This window comes from Macaca fascicularis, chromosome 8 (assembly GCF_037993035.2).
Source record: "Macaca fascicularis isolate 582-1 chromosome 8, T2T-MFA8v1.1".
NCBI classification, from domain to species: Eukaryota; Metazoa; Chordata; class Mammalia; order Primates; family Cercopithecidae; genus Macaca; species Macaca fascicularis.
This window is the reverse complement of record NC_088382.1, coordinates 3,332,597-3,355,904: the sequence shown is the minus strand read 5'-3', so window position 1 is coordinate 3,355,904 and position 23,308 is coordinate 3,332,597. Positions and strand designations below refer to the sequence as shown.

At 36.8% G+C, this 23,308-nt stretch overlaps 2 protein-coding genes across 3 annotated transcripts in view; one reads left to right on the top strand and one right to left on the bottom strand.

The window, feature by feature from the left end:
• The window catches only part of CSMD1 (CUB and Sushi multiple domains 1), a 2,045,798-nt gene that overhangs the window by 2,012,826 nt on the left and 9,664 nt on the right, over positions 1-23,308 (top strand). Inside the window, exons 58-68 of one of the 2 annotated variants that reach the window (XM_005562521.5) lie at positions 2,830-3,006; positions 3,605-3,784; positions 6,173-6,346; positions 6,923-7,096; positions 8,360-8,433; positions 11,765-11,876; positions 13,483-13,662; positions 14,964-15,008; positions 17,986-18,147; positions 18,929-19,041; positions 19,875-19,962. In XM_005562521.5, the coding sequence (XP_005562578.3) occupies positions 2,830-3,006; positions 3,605-3,784; positions 6,173-6,346; positions 6,923-7,096; positions 8,360-8,433; positions 11,765-11,876; positions 13,483-13,662; positions 14,964-15,008; positions 17,986-18,147; positions 18,929-19,041; positions 19,875-19,962 (1,479 nt within the window). The remainder of the gene's footprint in view (positions 1-2,829; positions 3,007-3,604; positions 3,785-6,172; positions 6,347-6,922; positions 7,097-8,359; positions 8,434-11,764; positions 11,877-13,482; positions 13,663-14,963; positions 15,009-17,985; positions 18,148-18,928; positions 19,042-19,874; positions 19,963-23,308) is intronic. The other variant, XM_065518732.2, reaches the window with a different exon arrangement.
• Positions 19,902-23,308, bottom strand: part of LOC107130599 (uncharacterized) — a 70,050-nt gene continuing 66,643 nt past the window's right edge. Inside the window, exons 7-8 of the mRNA XM_065519944.2 lie at positions 21,203-21,245; positions 19,902-20,362 (exon numbers count right to left, since the gene is read on the bottom strand). The gene's annotated coding sequence lies outside the window, so the exon portion shown is untranslated. The remainder of the gene's footprint in view (positions 20,363-21,202; positions 21,246-23,308) is intronic.

The following is a 23,308-nucleotide window of genomic DNA, read 5'->3' as shown; positions in this document are numbered from 1 at the left end:
AGTTAGATAAATAGAATACATTGTAAAAAGGAGGAGGAAATTGTAATTCAAAATGAAACATCTTTTAAAATTCTTCAACTCAAAGAATTTATATTGCAGATATATTTCCTTCACATTAAATCAAATTTGCTTTTGTTAGCCATCTAGTCTTTTAATCATAGGTTCAAACTTAACATTTCGAATGGATCTATCTCATGAAGTTACATTGTATAACTAAAATATTTAGTTTAAGCTGTATTAGGGAACTGTTAATTCTCTTTCAGATGAAATGATGATAAAGCTACATTTTACTCAAGAAGTAAGAAAGTGATGATGATGAAAATAACAATAGCATAAGCTACAAGCTAACTCGTTGTGACCACTAATACATCAGATCTCACACTAGGCATTTTACATATAGCGTGGGTAATTTTGTAACAGCCGGGAATAAGTATTTTTGTAATACTCATTTTATGGTTAAAGGCACTACATCTAAGGAATTTAAATTGATTGCTCAGGTTTATTTAACTTGCATGAGCAAATATTCACATCTATTTAACTCAATTTAACAGCAATTTTTTCTCATGTAAAATGAACAGTACTATTATTTGTAAAAAAAAAAAAAAGTATATTTAAAATAAGCTTAATGTTATTATACACTGAGTTAAAGAAAATTATGTTTTAGCTGAAGAAGTCACATTAACAAAATGTACTTTTTATAAAGTGTATTTCAAAAGAAAATAAACTCAGGAAAGAGAAAATATGGCAAAGTTTAAACTTACAGGTTAATTTATTTTTCTTCTTCCAGTTTATTTTTCCTCTTCTAATTTATTTTCCTTTTGTCTCCTTGAAATTTAATCTATTGTTTTGTTTTAGTCTTAATCCTCTCTTATAATTTTACATAGTTGCACTGATATAAAAGCAGATATGTTGACATTGCCTTCTAGACATTTTCGTAGTTATAACCATGAGTGAAAGTGATTTTTGTCAGCCAGAAAAACAGAAAGAAAAAAACTCATCATGAATTTTACTTTACATAGTACAATATTTGAGGACACTTTCCCAATATTAGGACAGCATTATGACGGTACTCATTCATTGACAATATTAGCAAACTAACTAACACTTTAGATTGCTTACAAACCGAATTGAATATTTTTCATCAGTTATTTGATTCCTTTGGGTATTGGTTCTACATAGGCGGCTTTTGAAGATTTGGACATACAACTGAATAGCAAATACAATTAGAATACAATGTAACAATAACATCAGTGTCCTCTTTTGGTTTGTTAAACTATGAATTGGACCAAACGCAATCCCTTTCTGTGACACGCTTTCCGTAAGCACATCTACACAGTACCTGTTGCACAGTAAGTGATGAATATATGTTTGTTGAATGAACAATATATATATGTTGGATAGTCCAACCCTTAATTATTGCAATATGAAATTTTAATATATAATATAGTTATCATAAAACTTTCAAGTTTTAGAGAGCCTTAAATATTATCTGCTTCTGGATTGGTAAATATATCCCAATTCACATGCCAACCAGGAAACTACTAATAGATCTGTGTTAGAAAGGGTTGGAAGTCACACCATGAGCCATCAGAGAAGAGGGCCATGATTGAATACTTCCATCTGCCATTGGCACAGGACCAGGAAGCACCAGCATGTGCACCTTGTATTATTTTTTCAAACAAAATCCAGTTCAACCTGAGCACAAGTGCATTCTTTCTATGTAATAAGAAGGGTAGTCCCTCGACTCCCAGTACAGTGACTTCTCTGTGCCAAGCAAATTTTGCAGGATGTTTTCTTCCATGTTTTTTATGAAAAATATATATTTGTTCTCCAGGCCAGATTTGAAATTGGAACAATTAAATGTGCCAAAGTGTTTTTAAATATTTTGATCAGCTCAGAGGCAGTCTCATGATATATATTCTTGTTATTAAAACCAGCCAAGGGTCACACCCTTCATTTACCTGCCTATTGTATATTATTGCAACAGTGCTAAGGAGAAAATGTAGCAACCTTTCTGATAAATAGGCTCCACTAAAAAAGGCAAAAAAAATTATAGATTGAAATGTTCACCCTGAAGGATACCCAGCAGCAGCCGAGCTTGCTTTTGTTTACTGACCAAAAGAGCATAAAAAATAGTCAGAGTGTAGACCTGTTGCTCTGACCATCGTTAATTGAGGTCTTATTGCCTGTACGTGGCATTAGGAGCCTTTTGAGAGAAATGTAAAGTTGAATCATGTCAAAGCCAATTAACGCAGCTGCTATTAGATCTGGTAATATTGAGGACATCATTTTACAAAGCAGTTCAAGTGCAGCCGTTCATATTTCCGAGGCATTCTTTATTTTCCAAAGTGAATTCTCCTGGAGATGTAAAATAGGACCTGAATTGCCTAGATTTTAAAAACACAGTGATTACATAAAGGAAGATGCTTCTGTGTTGCTAATATCGTAGATATTCTTTTTTAAAAATCAGACCAATTCTGTCATGACATTAAAAACATTCAATCCTCAAATAGCAAGGCTATTAAAAGCATTCAATCCCTGAATAACAAGGCCTTGAACTTTTGGTGCTTTAACTCGTGTTTTAATTTGTTTAGAAGTAATTCACTTTAGAAAAGATGAATTGAAAGGTTATTTTTATATTTGTAGCTAATCAATAAAATAAACATGTGAGTCATAGTAAGACATATGTTAAGGAACTTCCATAGGATTATGTGCTGTGGGTTTGTAATAAATGTGTAGTCTATTGCATGGATACCCATTGGTCTCCTGTTTGCCATTTTCATCCTGGGTCACTCGCTGTGTGTGTTGTTGTTCTTGTTTGCCTAACAGCTGTGTCCTGTGGCAACCCTGGCACGCCCACCAACGGAATGATCATCAGTAGTGATGGCATTCTGTTCTCCAGCTCGGTCATCTATGCCTGCTGGGAAGGCTACAAGACTTCAGGGCTCATGACGCGGCATTGCACAGCCAATGGGACCTGGACAGGCACTGCTCCCGACTGCACAAGTGAGTAACCAGACATCGTGGTAGACTCATTACTATGAAATTCACTCCATTGCGGGGGAAAAACAAAACTGACTTTAAGGTGTTATACTGTCTTTTATTTTTAATTCATAGAGGAAAAAAAGGAAAACTATGTGTGACATTGTGACTCTATTTCTTAGGTACTTTTTTTTCCACTTTCTTATTTGTATGGCTGAAGCTCCTTTAAAAGGCCAGTTGGGTCGAACATTGTAAAATTGAGACCAAAAAAAGTCAAGACTTTGTCGTCTGCAGAGAAAGAAGAAATGTCTTTGGTTCTCTGACTGCAGGCTTCATCTTTCTGATTATACACCATGCCTAATTAGGGGCTAGTCAAGGGGTGGAAGGCAGCATCTGACAGCCAGCTGCCAACAGAATAGAAATCAGTGATTCTCAAAATACAAGTGTTCCTTCTGACAGCGGGTCAGTGAAATCATCAAACAGAGGGTAGTATTGCTTTATTAATTCACTGTTTAACCACTTTGAGTAGCAGTTCAAAGAAAGTATCTTGAATAGAAAGGGTGACTAATTGATTTCATGATAAATGAATTTCTCTGATTCTTTCCTGCTATCTGTTTATTAGTTATAAGTTGTGGGGATCCAGGCACACTAGCAAATGGCATCCAGTTCGGGACCGACTTCACCTTCAACCAGACTGTGAGCTATCAGTGTAACCCTGGCTATCTCATGGAACCGGTCACATCCGCCACTATTCGCTGTACCAAAGACGGCACATGGAATCAGAGCAAACCCGTCTGCAAAGGTTTGTTTTGTGACTCTTTGGATTTTACAGATATGTGTAGAAGTCTTTATTGAATTGTGCTTTGTTTAATTTTGCAAGCATTTATGTAGCCCTTCTAGGGGCTAGGAATTCTTAAAGACCAATTTGCAACTATTAAGTCACTTTATTTTTATAATACTTTAATCTCAGTTTTACAGATGGAAAAACTAACTCACAGAGAGGTAGAGGAAAAGGCTTAGGATCACAAACCAGGAACTGGAGATGTCAGGGTTCAGTGATGGTCCTGCCGCCCTAGAGTCTGTGTGTGAACCCCAGTGCTTTGCTGTCCTGGGTAAACCTGTGACCCTGGCTGAGTGAGGTGTTCATGGCATGGCGAATCTAATGGTAGGAATTTAGAGGCAGGTTGGAGAGACAAACCAATCACCTGGTAATGGCAAAGTACTGGTAGAGAGTGTTAGCACCGTGATGTTTCATGGGGTTTGGTTGCTGAGACTGAAGATGACACTCACCGAGAAGGCAGGAAGAGGTTTACGACTTACGTGACTGGACCATCTGGGCGAATCAAGACAGGCTCAAGCCCATCAAGGTGGCTTCAGCAAAGCAGAGTGAGCGAGTGGGCTGGGCTCTTACAGTGACCAGGGAGTAGGGCTGAGTGAGGGCTGTGCAAGGGCCAGGGATTTGCATGGTGATGGTTTATTTACCAGAAGCAAAGAAGAACTATCCAGACTTTCTTATCGGCTGGTGAAGAGGAAGGACAAGAAGAAGAGGGGTAGAGAGGGGCTTGAAAGTTGTCAGTGGTCATACATAAGAGGGTGGCATTCTCCTCTTTATTAGACTAGGAACAAATAAAATACTGAGAGAGGGAGAGCTAGGACACTCAGTAGCTTAACGGAGAAGGTATCATCTTCTGCAGGCTCTGCAAGACAGATGGTTAAATGTGACAGAGTCTTAAAAGTGACCTGGTTGCTCAAAAGTATTGCCTTCTCTCTCTTCTGACATGGGCGTGTTCTTGGACCATCCTGCTTTCCTCTCCCAGTAGAGTCAAAGGATCTCATTGCCTTCCCTTCTTTGTATTGTAACTCTTAATACTACACCTGTTATACGGCAGACCCTAAATGTTTAATGAAATGCACTAAGTGGTATTGGCAGTGTTCAGGTCAAATGGTAATGATGGAAATTGCCAAAAGAATAACCCTTCATGCATGGTTTTGTAGATGTTTATCCTCTTTCTGGTACCCGTTGTGTTTGTAACAATGCCATGGCCAGCAAGGCCCTACCAGATGGAACCTCTTTCTCTCTGTGTCCCTCCTGGAACTTGTCTCTTCCCATTCCCCCATGTAGCTCAGGTCTCCCCCAACTGGGGCCTCCCCCTGGACATTCCCTTGGGCCACAGCACGCCTTTCCCCAGCCCTCGCTGTGGGGTCTCAGGAAGGATTTGTTGAACGAGTGAACAGATCAGTAGAAGGTGGAGTGGTGAGAGGAGGACCCATTTCCAACTTTTGGATGTGCAAGTGTGAATTGCGTGTGTTGGCATGTCTCTCTCACATGAGAAGGCATGAGCCTGAACACACAAAATGCAGGTGGTTATGCTCTTGTAATGCCTTCTGCTGCCTACGGGGTTACTTGGAAACTTCCATTCATTTCCAAAATTAGGGAAGCTTTTGTATCTTCAGAGAAGAAGGATTTTAGACAGTGGTTTTTGGATTTTTGCCCCCTGGGGTGCATTTTAGTATAATTTCTGGAGTGGGGAAGGTGGATCTGTGGGGACATCGCCCTCGGGGAAATCCTCCCTAGAAACCCTGTTCTTGCTTCTCAGCCCCGTAAAGTAGACATCAGGCTCCAAGGCCATGATGAAACACTTCTGAATGGTATTTTACAGAATCTTCTTTAACTGTGCAGGCATTTCTAAAAAAAATATTCAGTAAATAGATGGACCGACTGTGTCTTTTGGAAACTATATGCCATCTTTAAATAAAAAATACAGATGGCCGGAAAAATTCTTACCATCTGTGCCTATAAATTTTGTGTCATCTGACCAAATCCTCATTCGAGTTGTCCTTGGGAACCATCATAAAAAGACACAAATTAAACAAGAACATTTCTTCCTTTCTTGGCCTTGTATATATTGAGAATATCATGTTCAATCCTGTTTTCTTTTACAGTGTTACATGTTTTGACTTGACTTTGCTTTTATATACTTGATCTATATTAATGAAGAAATATTCTTTAAAAAAAGGTTTATTATTTGGATGTCCTGTCTTCCTTGGCAATTCTTTTATTATTTGTTTTTAGAGAAACCTACATAGATGTCATTTGTAATTCAGGTAAAATTAAAATGTGAATCGTTTGAACATCACAGCTGCAGCGGGAGCTCCGGAATGTTGATCTTGTTTGTTCTTTGGAAAACAGCCGTGCTGTGTCCTCAGCCGCCACCCGTGCAGAATGGAACAGTGGAGGGGACTGATTTCCACTGGGGCTCCAGCATAAGTTACAGCTGCGTGGACGGTTACCAGCTCTCTCACTCTGCCATCCTCTCCTGTGAAGGTCGCGGGGTGTGGAAAGGAGAGGTCCCCCAGTGCCTGCGTAAGTTCTACAGCAGAATTTGTTCCACCCACTATAGGTCTGTAACAGGGACGGATAATCAGGGCACATCCTAAGGTTACAATCTGAGGACCTTCCTGGTGGGTAGTAATAGCCCTAAAATACACAAAAACTCAAACTTGAGACTGTGCTGCCTAAGGGCAGAGTCTCTTTTTTGAGACAGAGCCTCACTCTATTGCCCAGGATGGAGCGCAGTGGTTCAGTCATAGCTCACTGCAGCCTCGATCTCTCGGGCTCAAGCCATCCTTTCACCTCAGCCTCCCAAGTAGCTGGGACTACAGGTGTATGCCGCCACACCCAGCTAATTTTTGTACTTTTTGTAGACATGAGGTTTCGCCATATTGCCCAGGCTGGTCTAGAACTCCTGAGCTCAAGCCTGCCTCCACCTCCCAAAGTGTTGGGATAACAGGTGTGAGCCACCGTGCCTGGCCTCCTTTTAGTCTTTTTCTTGTTTAATAGTTAAAGCTAAAGATTTAACAGAAACTAGTTACCAAGCTCAATTGGTTAAGCTGATCCAGGGACACTGAAGGCTGACTTCTTCCTGATTATCTTCCATAGCTGTGTTCTGCGGAGACCCTGGCATCCCCGCTGAAGGGCGACTTAGTGGGAAAAGTTTCACCTATAAGTCCGAAGTCTTCTTCCAGTGCAAATCTCCATTTATACTCGTGGGATCTTCAAGAAGAATCTGCCAAGCTGACGGCATGTGGAGCGGCATACAACCCGCGTGCATTGGTAATAATTATAATACTGCCCTGGTGATATTTGGGGGTATTTGGGGGATGAGGACATTTCATTCCGAAATTGTGTCATTGGTGATTACATAGATAGTGTTCCTGTAGATAATTTTCTGTAAAGGTAATATTCTTTGCACTGAATAGGGTTGCACACTAATCAGCTAAACTGATGTGCCGCCTCTTTTAAGTCATTCAAGCTATGTTTGGAGTTTAAGTCAGAAGTCTGCTAAAGTAGCTACCCGACTTTGTTCTCTGACCTCAGTGGCTGTCTCTGCTGTCTACCTTCACGGCCAATTGCATTGTTTAGGGGAAAGGTGCAGTTAGGAACATTCTCTAAAGCAGCCCTCACCAGAGAGACAGTCTTGCTCTTGTTTTATTGCTGCAGAGTCAAGTTTTATCACTGTGTTAATTTTGTTCATTGAGATTGACTAAGCAGAATAATGGGTGTTCTACAAGTTTTTAGTAAAAAAGTAATAATTAGTCTTGATTATTTTCTAAGAAATTGAATGGTGTAAAATAAGGATAGTATTAAAGAAATATTGTCACTGAAGCATTTTTTTCTAATTATAGGAATATTTGCTGTCATTTGATTTAAACTATTGCCATATAGTAGCTATCTCTACACTAAAAATATTTTTCTTCCCCCTAGTAGGTTAGTTGCTCTAGATAACAAGTTTTAAGAAGTTATCTATTTTGTTTTTCTACTGGCAACTGCAGAGCAGCAAATAAGAGTGCTGAAGTACCACTGGGTTACCCAAGTCCTACCTTTTTTGAAAAATGTCACTCTTGGTTTTCCATATGCTTCGATTTTGAAGCATTAAATATATTGTTCATTTTGAAATGTTGAGGAAAATTAATTAAAGAAATTCAGAATAATGTAATGGGTAACCAAATGAGATGGTCATTAATTGAATCCTAATAAACAAAAAGATGGTGATCGATCATTATTGAAGATAGTATGTCATTGACCAAACAAATATATTTCTATAGAAAAAAAAGCCAGAGAATGGAAAAAATGTACTTATTCTTATATAAAAAGAACATACTGAACTACTTAAAGTCTAAAAGTTAACATCCAAAGAAGATGTCTTGAAGAGAAGATAAAAGTAGCAATTTAATTTTTAACTTTCCTGAAAAACATCTTGCACATTTCTCAAAACAAAATTTTCTCTATTTCATGAGGCCTTTCAGTAAAAGCTGTTAGAGTTCCCACAATAACTCTATCTGGTGCCCTGTTTTCTTTTTAAATCACAAATTTCAGATCCTGCTCATAACACCTGCCCAGACCCTGGCACGCCACACTTTGGAATACAGAATAGCTCCAGAGGCTATGAGGTAGTTCATTATGAATTTACTATGTTTTCTTTCTGGAAATATAAAATATATTTGTTACTTAAACATATATGAGTGCTTTTTTTATATCGTACCTTGTTCATGTTATATTCACCTGAATAAAATTCATTCAAAGGGGATTTCTACATGTGTTTTTAACTGTCAAAACCAGTGTGTACTAGATAATAGATACTTACTAGTATCTTACTAGATAATAATGGAATGATGCATAATTTCAAATAGAAATTAACATAGCAACTGTTATGTTAATTTCTATTTGAAATCATGCGTGCTTCTATTATTTGTTAAACTCACACGGCAATTCTCAAATTGGGGTAACTTGTCCCTGATAAGCTACCCATAAAATGTTCCACTTTGGGACTGGATATAGTGGGGAAATAATATTAAATTCTAGAGACAGAAACAGGAGAAAATGTATGTTAGCCCCGTAGTCTAAACTTACTTGTGAAATTAGTTCTCCACATGAGCTTTGAAGTTCTATGAATTATTAACATACTAAATATCACTTTGGAACGTTCATTTGACTTTTAATAAAATGAGCATTACCACTTCAGTGAATGTTGGAGAAATACCTAAAAGTGGAAGGTAATGAAGCTTGAAATAAAATGTTTTAACCATCTTAAGTACTGCCATAACTTCACTGTTCTCTGGTTGCATGACTTTGAAAACAAAAGTTAAATATATATTCTACCTTCAAGTTAGGGATCTCATCAATTAAGAATAAAAAACCATCTTCCTCAGCCACTTTCCCCATCTCTCATGAGCACGAAAATATTCCCATTTTTCCCGCTCTGACACACAGTGGCCATTTCCTTGTAGCTCTTTTGCATCCTACGGTGGAAATCCTTACAGGGAGCTAATATACTAACTCTAGCACGTTTTCTATTATGTCTCAAATATTGCCTTAAACTTCAAGTAAATACTTTCAGGTACATAAATATTGAATGCCAAATTGTCAAGGAATGTTGGAAAATACTATATATGGTTGTCGCTCTCACTGATTCACTATGAAAAATAAAATTTTGATCACCATTGCTTTGAGCAAGTCTTAACTTGCCTATGTACAACTTATAGTAATTAAAAGTTGATGATGACTATATTTGGCAACATAGCAATATATAGTTATCATATAACACTAACAGGGTTGGATAAATCCTTCACCCTCCTTATAACCAATCAGTTACACTAACGTGAATAATAGATTTTATCCAACAGCAGGATTTACTGATAAAGAGCTCAGACACCATCTTTTAAGGACATGATTGAGACCGTGAGATGCAGCTCTCCCCAAATGTTTTTTTTTTCTTCCTTTATTAGGAATATTTTAATGTAACCGATGAGATTTGTGTCTGTTTTCTTTAGCACCATATGCTGAAACATTACTTACACAAAGTGAGCCATTTCAGTGTGAAATGTCCCCATGTTAGGCTATGTTAATCATGCAGCTTAAATGACTAGCTCCCATTCTCCAGGCAGGCGTGTCCCCGAAACCCGTAGCTCCAGGGTTAGTGTATGATAATCAATTTAGAGTGGCTTGGTATATTCTGCTAAAAAATTTTTTTTATTGAGAAGGAGACTCTATTTTCTTTCTGCCAGTAAATGATACAGGTTGTCCATGACCTTCCTGACAATGGCAGCATGTTTACCAGGAGGTCTGTTTGGAATTGCAAACATGCTTGCACGGAGAGTTGATGGACACCATTCCTGACAGAGAGGAAATGTGCTGGGAGCAGCGGCTCACATCTGTAATTCCAGCACTTTGGGAGGCCCCGGCAGGAGAATCACTTGAGGCTAGGAGTTTGAGAACAGCCTGGGCAACATAGCAAGACCCTATTTCTACAAAGAATACAAAAAATCAGCTGGGTGTGTTAAGGTGCACCTGTAGTCACAGCTACTCAGAAGGCTGAGATGGGAAGACCACTTGAGCCCTGAAGGTCAAGAATGCAATGAGCTATGATTGCACTGCTGTGCTCTATACGCTGGACAACAGAGAGAGGCCCTGACTCTAAAGTTTAAATCAATCGTCCATCAATCAAGAGTAACTGAGTCAACTCTTTCCCATCATTGAATCTTAAATTAGCTATTGATTTGACATTTATCAAATTTGCACTTTTCTTTATAAATTCCTACTTCCACTGTATCAAGTGCTAGAAGCACCATTTTTTTTCTCCTGATATCCTTTCTCACTATTCAATGTACCAACTATTTTCTTGCATTTCACTTCTCGTTATTTTCCCAGAATCCCAACGAGGGAGGTATGGGCTTACTCCTATGAGAAGGCAGACACAGGGAATGAAATAACTGGTTAAACTTCTCAGAGCAAGAAACAAATGGGGTACTCAAATCTTTGGACTCTAACTTGGTACACTTATGTGCTCTCATAAGTCAAGCTTTAAAGAAACAATCTGGTCCCAAGCCAAGCTGTCACGAGTGCAAACCCACCTTCCCTGGGGGCTGCTTCCCTCTCCCTTTGTACGTGGGTCATGCTGGCCTCATGCTGCGGATACGCAGGAACATGGACGATCTTTGGTGCCCCTCAACACATGGACCAGAGCTCATTCTCTAAAAAAGATATTTACAGATCACAGGAATCTGCCCCTCAAGGCACCTCTGGTTAAATTAGGAACACACACAGGTAAATAAATATACAGGCAATTCCAAGACGTTGTAGTGAGTGGCGCAGATAACATCCGATGTTGGGGAAACGCATTTGAGCAGCACGTGATTCATTCTTGGAAGATCAGAGAAGAATCTGCAGAGGATGTGCAGTTTAAGCAAAGCACAGAGAATTTAGTAGGGGTTAGCTTTGTGAAGACCTGGTGAGGCAGATGCCCCAGACATGCAGACAACAGTAAATAGTTTGTACAGTTTGAAGCATAAGAAAGACAGAGTTTTGGTGGCCTCTGTATGAGCAGGAGTTGACCAGTCCCCCAGGAGTGCCAACAAAAGTAATTTTCTAATAAATGCCAATTGTTTAAAATGTGAGTGGCAGGAAAAAAAATGAAAAAGGAAATAATAATTATTACAAACAAAAAATAAAGAACTCTAAAACAAAAGGCATAACTTCTTTACCCAAACAGCCTTCTAAATTTTCAAAATTCACAAAGATCTTACACTATTCATTGAGCAATCCACGTTGTGTGTAACACTGTAACATGCAGTTATAATGTGCACGTTGATTTAGACAATGGCTCGACATTAATGTGAAAAATTGCTGCTATACTTTTACCCTGGCATGTGCTTTCAAGTATCACCAGTTGATACTTCGACTATTCCCTTGGCCTCTGAAGCTAGTATTGGATTTCCTCTCTAGGTTGGAAGCACGGTTTTTTTCAGGTGCAGAAAAGGCTACCATATTCAAGGTTCCACGACTCGCACCTGCCTTGCCAATTTAACATGGAGTGGGATACAGACCGAATGTATACGTAAGTGTGATTTCTTCCACCACAATCTGAAGTAAACTATTTGTTGTGAATGTCTGGGAAGTGTTTACCACTAAGGGAAATAATAAGAAATTGTTTTTAACTCCTCAATCCTAAACTTTGGATGTCCTCAAAGTTTGGTTCCCTAGAACTGGCAGCCTAAGCATTTGGCTGGACATTGGGGTGTGAAGTCAGTTCTCAAGCCCCACCGTTGACTTTGAACCAGAGACTCTGGAGGGAGCCGGGGAGGAGAGAAGGGGGACAGTTTAGTTTAACAAGCGCTCCAGGAGATTCTAAGGCACAGTAAAGTCTGAGAAACTGCTTGAAACCGAAGATAAGTGAATAACATTACATTGAACATTCTTAGAGGGAAAACGTATTTGTCCATGCTATTATTCTTCTAGGATATTTACATCAAATTACTAAAGAGAGGGTCAACTGAATAATGTCATATGTCAGAGTCTAAGTAGAAGTGTTTAAAAGATTATTCTCGCTATAATTAGGGAGTATATATGAATTGATCATTCAAATACATAAGGATCGCATTTTATTTTGTGATTTAATCATGATAATTAGGAAAAATATATGGATGGATGGGTAGTACGTGAATTATTCATTTCACTCACTCTCAATTTAGTGAACTACAGTGTCTTATTCTTACTATATTAAAAATAAAACATTAGTAGAATGTTATAAAAATATCTTAATAGTATATAAAATGTGATTTTTGGGTGTGTTTATTTTAAAACTATCATCTCTGCTCTAAATCACTACTCAAATTATATGTTGATAGTATATGTACATATATATGTATATACATGCACTCGTACATATATGCATGTGTTTATATATAATATGGAGTTTGATAATATCAGGTACTGGTTATGGTTACTCATTAGTGAAATAGTGACAATACTCAAAACAACTGCATGCACAATGTTAAAATTCTAAACTTGTTTTATAATAATATGCCAGTCCTTATGGCATATATGCAAACTTTATAAGGAATGGAGTGGTTTGAGATACAGAGTATACATTACAATCTCATTTATTCCTAAATTATATTTTAAAGAAAATAAGTATCTATAATATATTAAGTTTCTAAATACACATGAAATTTTTACCACAATTATTAATGAAATTGAATAATAAATTTGCTGGTTTCCACCAGAACAAAATCAAGGCATATCTAAATATTCACTGGTCTGTATAATTTGTAAGACTGGGCTTTTAAGGATCTTTAACATATTTATTTTAGTAGTATAGCAGAAGTGTTTTTTTATTTCAAAGCTATGATCTCTACTCTAAATCTTTGTGCATAATTACCTATGTATAAATATACATAGGATGGGTGTAGTGGCTCATGCCTGTAATCCTGGTACTTTGGGAGGTCAACACAGGAGAATAGCTTGAGGTCAGGAGTTCTAGCACAGACTAGACAATATAGCAAGACTTCATCTCTACCAAAAACATGACATACATATGTGTAATATATATGTATGACTGACTGCATAACAATTTCCAAACTGTTTTGGTCTATTTATTTCTCTAGACACATGTGCTGACTTTACAGTAAACAAAGTCTCAGTGTTTCCTAATGTTGTTTCAGCTCATGCCTGCAGACAGCCAGAAACCCCGGCACATGCAGACGTGAGAGCCATCGATCTTCCTACTTTCGGCTACACCTTAGTGTACACTTGCCATCCAGGCTTCTTCCTCGCAGGTGGATCTGAGCACAGAACCTGTAAAGCAGACATGAAATGGACAGGAAAGTCGCCTGTGTGTAAAAGTAAGTTACTGATCAAGGAGTGGCATACTTTTCCAAAGAGCAAGGGAAAGGATCGGCTGCCCATCAGGCTAGTGTCCATGTGAGAAACCCATAAGTAAGAGCTTGAGGCTGCAGCATCGTCACCTGCCTCAGTCCTGCTTCATGTGCGTGAGCTGTGTGCGTGAACGTGTGTATCCTCAGTGTTTGATGCAACGGTGGCAGAGCCAAGCGGATGTATAGTACAATTAGTATGCAATTAGTACATAATACAATCATTGTATTATTTTAAGCCAAAAAAGAAAAGCTATTTGGTTAAAGAAAAGCATTCTGAATTAAAAGGAAAATAATACTCAGTATATTTTCAGGAAAAGTAGTTCTTAGAGATGAAAATGAATAAATATCACCAAGTATCCGAGAATATATCGGTGGTTATTTTTAAGACCACATGCTGTTTGTGGTAAAACCTAAGTTTATGTGTCCCTGACATTGGTTCTGCTTTGTAAAATTACAAAAGCAATTCACATAGAAATGATCCATTAATTACCAATTTGTGTGTTTACAAGTGACAATCATCAGCCTGGGTCAGCTTTGATGATAGCCAAATTTTCAGGTTCTCCCCTGTATGTAATTTATAAATCCATGGAGTCTAAACAGCATAAACCAAAAATGATGGAACGTGAGAAAGTCAGTGACTTTAGGTTTTGTTTCCTGGAGCCTATTTATAGTTCTCATAGTAGGGATTTTAGAGAGACTTTTGTTTCCCTTGCCCTTCCCTGTTAGAAATAGAAGAATGAAAACTTTTAAAATGGTGATTCGTAGTTTGATATAAAACTGTGAAAGCTAAGAAATTATGATTTAAATCTAACTTGATAGACCAAAGTGAACATTCTGTAATGGAAATAATTTTGAATTTTTCAATAATAATGTATAAATTCATTGATTTGGGTGGGGTATTGGACAATCAAGAGGGACTATAACATCGTGGTTATTTGGTTATTTCGTATGTAGCAGGGTATTCCAAGTAGGATATGAGAAAAGTCATAGAAGCCACCCTCCTTTGCAAGGCTCTCTGTTGTAGCACTTTCAATGGAAATATGCGTAGATAGATGTACATTGATTTTTCATCCTTAAACTCTGCTTTCCCACAAACACCAAGAATATTCTGCTGTAAAGACATGGGTTTAAAATGTATATGTATAAGGTATTCATATTTTGTACATTAAAAAAATCTGGAGAAGGAAAATTGCTTCAATTTGACATTTTTTCAAACTTACTCAAAAATGTTTTTTTTAAAAAATGATAATTTGTCTTTTTACTTGTAGGTAAAGGAGTGAGAGAAGTTAATGAAACAGTTACTAAAACTCCAGGTTTGTATACCAGAACAGTTATAGATTTCAATCAAATAAAGTGATTTGTTCTCTACTCTGCACAATGAAACAATTCTCAACATTTAAATTTCCGAATCCGTTAGTCCATGACAAAGTTAATGTTTCAATTATTTAAAACACTAAGCCTACATAGAATTCTGTGTATTTCACAACAATGGTTTGTTAATGAAATAACATTACTCCACTTAGAAAGAAAACCTTTGGTGTTATCACACACTGTTTCATTCAAACATGCCTTCCGCGTTTGGCAGGAGAAATGAAAACACTGATCATTCCATGTGGTATAATGGAGAGCCTTATAAAGAGGGTTGCGATTTTCTTCCTCCAAATGAGGAAGCTCATATCAATGAGGCATTTTTACAGCGTAAGTTGTTAATGCAAACAGTTCAAATATGGAGCCCGATTTTTTCCAAGTATCTCCATTCATTCAGGCATCCTTTGCCTTCTAAGATGTTAATTATAGTTTTTTGTTGTATGTGGGTGCCTTTTGCTAAATGCATTATGTAGCAAATTGCAAAAATGCAGTCCTATTTCCCGAGGAAAGTTTTCCCTATACAAAATCATCTGGCATGTTCTATCTGTGTTTTGTCCTATTTCCCGAGGAAAGTTTTCACAATACAAAATCATCTGCCATGTTCTATCTGTGTTTTAAATTTAAATTATATTTAAATAACAAAATGGATCCCAAATTATATTAATTTAAGTTGGGTATTTTGTTGTTGTTGTTGTTTTATCAGAAAGAGAAATCCCTTGTAAATATATAAGGTCACTTGACTAGTACTTTATTCAGGTTTTAACACTTTTTTTTTTGGACATAAGCTCTATTTTAGAATCAAACATGGAAAGAGTATTTGTAATGCTATTGTCAGGATGCTGTATTACACACTTAATTCTTAGACAAAGAAAAATGTGCCAATATGACTAAAGGAATTTCTCCAATCTGCATACTAAAGAATATAAAATATTTTTTAAATCTCTCTAGACTATTTTATTTAAATATCACCTAAAAATCACATACAGAAGTCAAAGCTTTTTATCCAGGCAACATTTTCTTCAATGGAAGAAAACACAGTCTCTTTTTGTTATTATTGTTGTGTGTGTGTTTTGTTTATTTGCTTATTTTGTGTTTAAGATATTGAAATCTCTATACACTCCTTTTGTAGGTGCAAACATTATTATCAATATTCCTTTTCTTATGCTCTTGGAAGGGAAGTGCTAATAGAATGTGATTCTTCATCAAGGTGGTACATTGTAGTACATCTCAGCTATGTGGCTCCTGCATTATACTGCAGGCTGCCAGCAACAAGTGAAATTATAAAGACCCAGAAAGATGACCTCTACCACATGGCTCGTGGTCATATTTAATACACAGAAGCCACTTCTGAGACATTGGTTGTATCTTACTCTACCCAGCCAAGCCTGGCCCATTCCTGTGAAACTTCAACAGGATTACCTTAAGTGAATGCTTGGACAAGTGGTTTAGTAACTTCAGAAGAGCATATAACTTCTAATTAGGGAAAACATTTTTATGTGCTTCAAAGGCTATTAATTTTAGTAATGGAAAATAAAGTTATTTTGGAGTTGCTGATTAAAATGGGGGTCTCTGTGGTGCTGGCAATGGCTAAGTAGATGTGTCTAAACTCAGTGATTTGTAAGCAAATGTGTTAGATACTTGTGTGGATATATGAGTTTTTAACTTATTTTCTTATCATTATTATTATGAGAAGGTGGGGTCTACTCAAGGCCAAAGGAAGCTATTATCTTCTCTTCTTCTTTAACCCTTCTCTTGCTAGGCCAAGCTTTATAGGTTTAGCCTGACTAGAAAAACAAGAAAATGGCCAACTGGGCTGAAAAGAGAAGCATAGGTATAGGCACAATATACTTTTGTCCTCATTATTTGCAACTGTAAATGGACTTTCTAAAAAATAGGTTAGGGAGACATGAATCTTCATTTCCACCTAGCAACTCAAGCAATGTGTTTTGAACAATTATGCTTATCATGAATCTTGTCTAAGTAAATAATTCATACACATCATAAGGCAGAAAACAAAAAGGAACATTGGAATCATCATGTGGATTTATACACTACAATTCATGTGTGAAAATGGCAGGATTTTATACACATTTTTAAACAAACACATGAAAAATAAGTTTTTTTTTTCTTAAGCAGTGAAAGCATGAGGAAATATCTCAATAATCTTTGCGAGTTTTCCTGTCGATGAATTCTATGCTTTAAAAAGACTGTGTCTTTTATTACTGAATTTAAAAGACATATATGAAAGAAAAATTTGAAATTATTGAGCCCATCTTTTCTTACTTATGGAATATTTTACACAAAGAGATTAAAGAAGAGCAGAAGAGTGTGAATGAGAGAGACTGACTCTACTTACAAAAGAAAGACTCTGAAATGAAAGGGCTTTGTCTTCATAAGTCCATGTGGTGCTGGAATATCCAGTGCAGTTGGTGCTGGGATATGTAAGCTTTTTCAAGACAGGGTATTGCTGTCGTATGATATAGATCAGTTCTTCTGAGCCTTCCAAGTCTTTCAAAGAGTAGACTTGGATATTATTGAAATATCAGTAGTGATTTCATGGGTCAAGTAAACATATTTCTTACTAAGCACAGTAAAAACTAAACTAACGTTAGAAGTCCTAATTCACCATACCCCATGAACTTGGAAAGGCTGTTAAAATAGGTATGCTTTGGCTTCTAATAATAATAATAAAAATAAAACCATAAACACAAATGTCTACTTGCATACCATAATAATCTTCGCACCTGCTTCTTTTGAGTTTTGCAAATGCTGTGAACAGCGATGCACTAGGCTCCCCTTGTATTCATCACTGCCCTCATCTGTGATCGCTCACTAAGCAGTATATGCCTTCTATGTTTAATGATGTCTGAATTTATTGTTTGTGTGTGTGCTGACATTCATCTGTTTCCCCCCTTCCCACAGTTCCTTCAGACGTCTTTTTCGTCAATTCAGTGTGGAAGGGATATTATGAATATTTAGGGAAAAGGCAACCCGCCACTCTAACTGTTGACTGGTTCAATGCAACAAGCAGTAAGGTGAATGCCACCTTCAGTGAAGCCTCACAAGTGGAGCTGAAGTTGACAGGTAGGTCCCAAAGAATTCACTAAATGCATGGTGTGAGCAGAAACAGACCCGCTATCTTTTCACAAAGAGGTGATCTAGTAAGTATTAATTATTAATGTTCTGTTGGCTTTGCATTAAAGCCAATAATTAATATACTGTAACTCATTGGAGCCTCTCCCTAGCCATAAGAGGTTGGTACTATTTTATCATTTTAAAGATTACAAAACCAGTACAGAAAAGTGAACTGATTTGCTCAGAATTATGCCCATATTAAGTCAAGAATCTGAGATTCATATATAGATAATGCATGTCTCCAAACTTTATTTTTAATCCTTTTTTTCTTAATTCATGTGCTCATCATGAGATTTTTAAAATCATCACACAATTAATAAAACAGCCTTGATTTATATGGCAAACAGTATTTTAAGCACCGTATGTGTATTATCTTTTTCATTCTTACATTAATTCTGTGATATAAGTATTTTTATTGTGTACTTTTTTAGAGAGAGATTTTTTAATTAGCAAAATCAAATATGTTATTATTTATTCTTTCTGTGGAATAAGGGTTTTGAACTTAGTGGAGTGGATTATACCTATTCAAGATAGACAAGGATGTAGGAAGATTTTCAGGGGAAAAAAGAAGCTCCGAGGCTAAAATTCACAAATAAAAATACAATTTCTGTTTGAGTTTTCTATTATCTATGATATTGTCGTCTCTGTACCACATTGCACATCAAATGGATGAAAGGGCTGAATTGCTAACTTTCTCCAAGGTAAACCTGACCTGCTGATCTTTTCACAGGCGTTTACAAGAAGGAGGAGGCCCACTTACTCCTAAAAGCTTTTCAAATTAAAGGTCCAGCAGATATTTTTGTAAGCAAGTTTGAAAATGACAACTGGGGACTAGATGGTTACGTAAGTACATGTGTAAGGTCTGTGACAAAGCACAGGCTTTCTAATATCTCTGCAGAGGCAAGGGCTACGGATTGGAGGCTTCTGAGTAGAGCTGTCTTGTGTGTGCCCCTTGAAAACTCAGCCGCCCCTCTTGTTGACAGAGTGGTCATTTTATTCGTTCATTTTATAAGGGAAGAAACCAGGTCTAAGACGTAAGAAATAAATTGGCCATCCTTAAAGGGGTGGTTGCAGTTGAGGGCAGAACAAGACCTGAAATCCAGGGTCTGTGATGTTACTGCTACATTATATCATGAGTGGTACCACCAGAAATTTTCTAAGACCACTTGATAACCATGCTGCTCGTTCTAAGAGAAATCATTGCCAGATAAATAGAGAGACTTAAGACGTCCCCCTTAACACCCTTCTTTGCAAGTTAACCATTTGTTTGTGTTCTAATTCACTATCTGACTTAAGGGTAGACAGCCTCACATGATGTACCCTGCCCAGTAGCTGGGACACACAGCCAGTTTTACATAACGTAGATTGTTTCTTAATTCATACATTTGTCTTCCCTTAGAAAGTGTAGTTACCATATGGATATACTGTAAAATTTACTATCATTTTCGAGATCAAAATGAGATTGTGAGATTTACATACGTTAGGTGAAGTTCACTTCTGTGTTGGTTTCTGATCTTTAACTATATATGTGTCACCAAAAGGAGTGGCAGAAATAAAATATTTAACCAGTAGTATCTAAATATGAGCTGTAACAGTTATATTAAAAGATATATTAAAAGAAGATATTATTCATCCTTTTGTATACCTTTATATTTCTTTTCTTTCCTATATATCAGGTATCATCTGGACTTGAAAGGGGAGGATTTACCTTTCAAGGTGACATTCATGGAAAAGACTTTGGAAAATTTAAGCTAGAAAGGCAAGGTAAGTTGCACTTAGGATATTTTTTAAAGCAAATACCAGTTTGGCTTTCCAGTGATTTTTCTATGAAGACATGGAAAAGACAACTCTAAAAGAAACCTAAACAAAAATAATGGGAGAGACTAACAAATTTTACAGCTGAATGAAAAAAAAGTATTTTGAATAGCAAAATAGACAAACACAAAGCCAGAAATAATGCAATAAATATGCCAGACATAGTGTTGGTCTAATGCATTTATACTATTCACACATTATTTTATAAAGAAGAAAATTACCATATAGGCTTTGCTACCAGAGCCACCTTTTGGAAGAATGTGAGTATACAATGTTGTGATGATTACCACGATGAAGTTATTTTGTAAGACTTTTATCAAAGTGCTGAATGAAAAAAACGTCTACTGGCCTGTAGAAAAGCAAAAAAAGAAAAAAAAAAAAAAGGATAATTAATCATAAAATACTTTACTTCCACTATTCAAACTACAGTATTATTAAACAGAAGAGCATTATAATGTTGGCCATTGCTGAGATTATATTTTAAATTGGGTTATATTATTTTGAGGTAATGAAATAGAATAAACGCATTAGACGAACACTAATGATGGGTAATGTTTTTTCTCTTGCTCTAAGCCAAATCCCGGAGTTAGTTGTCCTCCTTTCTCTATGTAGCACACGCTCTAGTAATTTTGTTTAAGGACACCCCAGTGAGCTGTACAAGATGCTGTGTAGATGTCTAAGTTTACTGATCCAATGAACTTCACCTGAACTATCAGTTTGCTATTACTAATTTTATTTGCATTACCCCATTTCTTTTTAATCTAACAAAATAACAGCTTGCTTCAACAAGGAATTTGTATTCTCATGTGATGATGAGGTTATTGTCAGGAAAAAGAAATTTACTTTACAAAATAATTTGACTCATAAGTAAGTCCCCCCGCCCTTCAACTAATTAGAGAAGTTTGTGTTTAAGTAATTCTGCAACAACAACCATTCATTTAAGAATGATGGCAAGTATCTATTTTTATGGATAAAAATAAACAACCTCCTAATTTTTTCTAGTCAGTAGATAAACCAAAAAATGTGATTGTCATTAAGTGGATACTAAAATAAAATTAACTTGAAAGACAACTTTAATGCAAAAACTTGCATAAGAAACTCAACAATAAATTAATTTCCCCATTAAGATTGAGTGACCCAACCCTAGCATACACACAAAGAATGAGAGAAAATACATAAAATTGTGTACCTGATAAGTTCTTGTATCCAGAATATACAAAGAATTCTTATGGCTGAAAAATACAGAGGCAAATAACCTAAATAAGAAATTGACAAAAGATTTGAATAGATATGTCTCTAAAGACATGCAAATGGCAATAAGCTCATGAAAATATGTTGATTATAATCATTATTAGGGAAATGCAAATCAAAACCACACTGGGATACCACTTCACGTCCACAAGGATGATTGTGATCTGAAAGCCAAATAGCAAAGGGTGGCAAGGAGGCAGAGGAACTGGAACTGTCGTGCTTTGCTGGGGAAACACGAAATGATACAGCTGCTCTGGAAAACACTCTGGCAGTTCATCAAACAGTTGTTACTGTAAGCTCCAGAAATTCCACTCCTACATGTGTAGCTGAAAGAACTGAAAATATATGTCACACAAAACTTGTACATGAATCTTAGAGCAGCATTATTTGTAATAACCCAAATGTGCATACAACTAAAATGTCTATCAATGGATGAATGGATAAACAATATGTAGTATAGCCACACAATGGAATATTAGCACTGAAGAAGAATAAAGTATTGATGAATGCTACAACAGGGATGGACCTTGAAACATCATGCTAAATGAAGGAGGCCAGATAAAAAAGGCCAAATAGTGTATGAATCCATTACAGGAAATGTCCATAACAGGCAAATCCATAGAGATGGGACATTGATTAGTGGTTGTCTAGGGCTAAAGGTTGCGATGAAGGTGGAGGAAGAATAAAGCTAAGAGATACTGAGATTCTTTTGGAAGGACACCAGTCTTCTAAGTGAGACCGTGGTGATGATTGCACCACCCTATGAATACACTGAGAAAGCCTTGGATTGTGTGTTCAGCTTAAGTGGATGAATTATATAGGACAGTCACGCATCACATAAGGACATTTTGGTCAACAAAAGATCTCATATACACCAGTGACCACGTAAGATTCTAAAGAACCTGAAAAATTCCTAACACCTGGTGACACCATGGCTGCCATAATGTCATAGTGCACAGCGTTACTCACGTAGGAGCCACTGGCTGTACCTATAGCCTAGGTGTGCAGTAGGCAACACCATCTAGGTGTGTGAGTGCACTCTGAGGCTGCAAAATGGCCTCACGAAGCATTTCTCAGAATGTATCCCCCACATGAAGTGTTGTGTGACTGGATGTGCATTTGTTTCAAGAATGAGCTTTAGAAAATTGAATGACCTAGCTTATCACCCTCCTTCTTCAGTAAAAAAATGTAAATTTATAATACCTAAATACTGTGTTTGATTTATCACCATAGTAGCAGCAGCAACAGTTGCACAACAGTGGTGGAACCAATAATAACACGTGGAAGGAGGGCGATGAGAGAGGATGAAGGAAAGGGGAAAACAGGGAGCGGGAGGAGGAGGGAAACGAGGGTAGCAGAGGGATCACACACGCTGTCCATGTGTTATTGTAAAGACCCTCGTAGGATAATGGTTGAATGAAATTGCAGTGCCTCTTTAGAGAGCAATTAAGTAGGATGTAGCAACACTAAAAGGCACAAATTCTGTTCGTCAATAATTCTACTTCTGAAGATTTGTCCTATATAATGTAGGCTCCTGCTAATGCATAGATAGAGGCAAAAGATTTCATTGCAGCATTACAGAAGATACTAGAAATACCCTAAATGTCCCTGGACAGTAGACTGGCTAAATAAATGTTGTTATGTCTAATCAGTAGAATACTACACACCTTAAAAAATTAAATCTGATTCAAATATGCCAATGGAAGAGCCTCAGAAATATACTGTTAAGGTTAAAAAGCCACATATGCAACATGCAAATAATATTACCAATTATAAAAATGAGGAAAGAGAAAAATAATCACATATATTAAGAGTACATTGTTGGAAGGACAATTTTTAAAACCCTCAACTCTAAAGAGGAACTGCCTTGTAGGGCAAGGAATGATTATTTTAATTTTCCTTTATATTATTTGTTTTCATATCCCTTTATGCCATCTTAATTAGCACCATGTGTGTATATTAACCTTCAAATTATTAAAACAAGGGTAAGTAACTGAAATTAACCAGGAGCTGCAGACATGTAATAATCTCACAGTACGTTTGG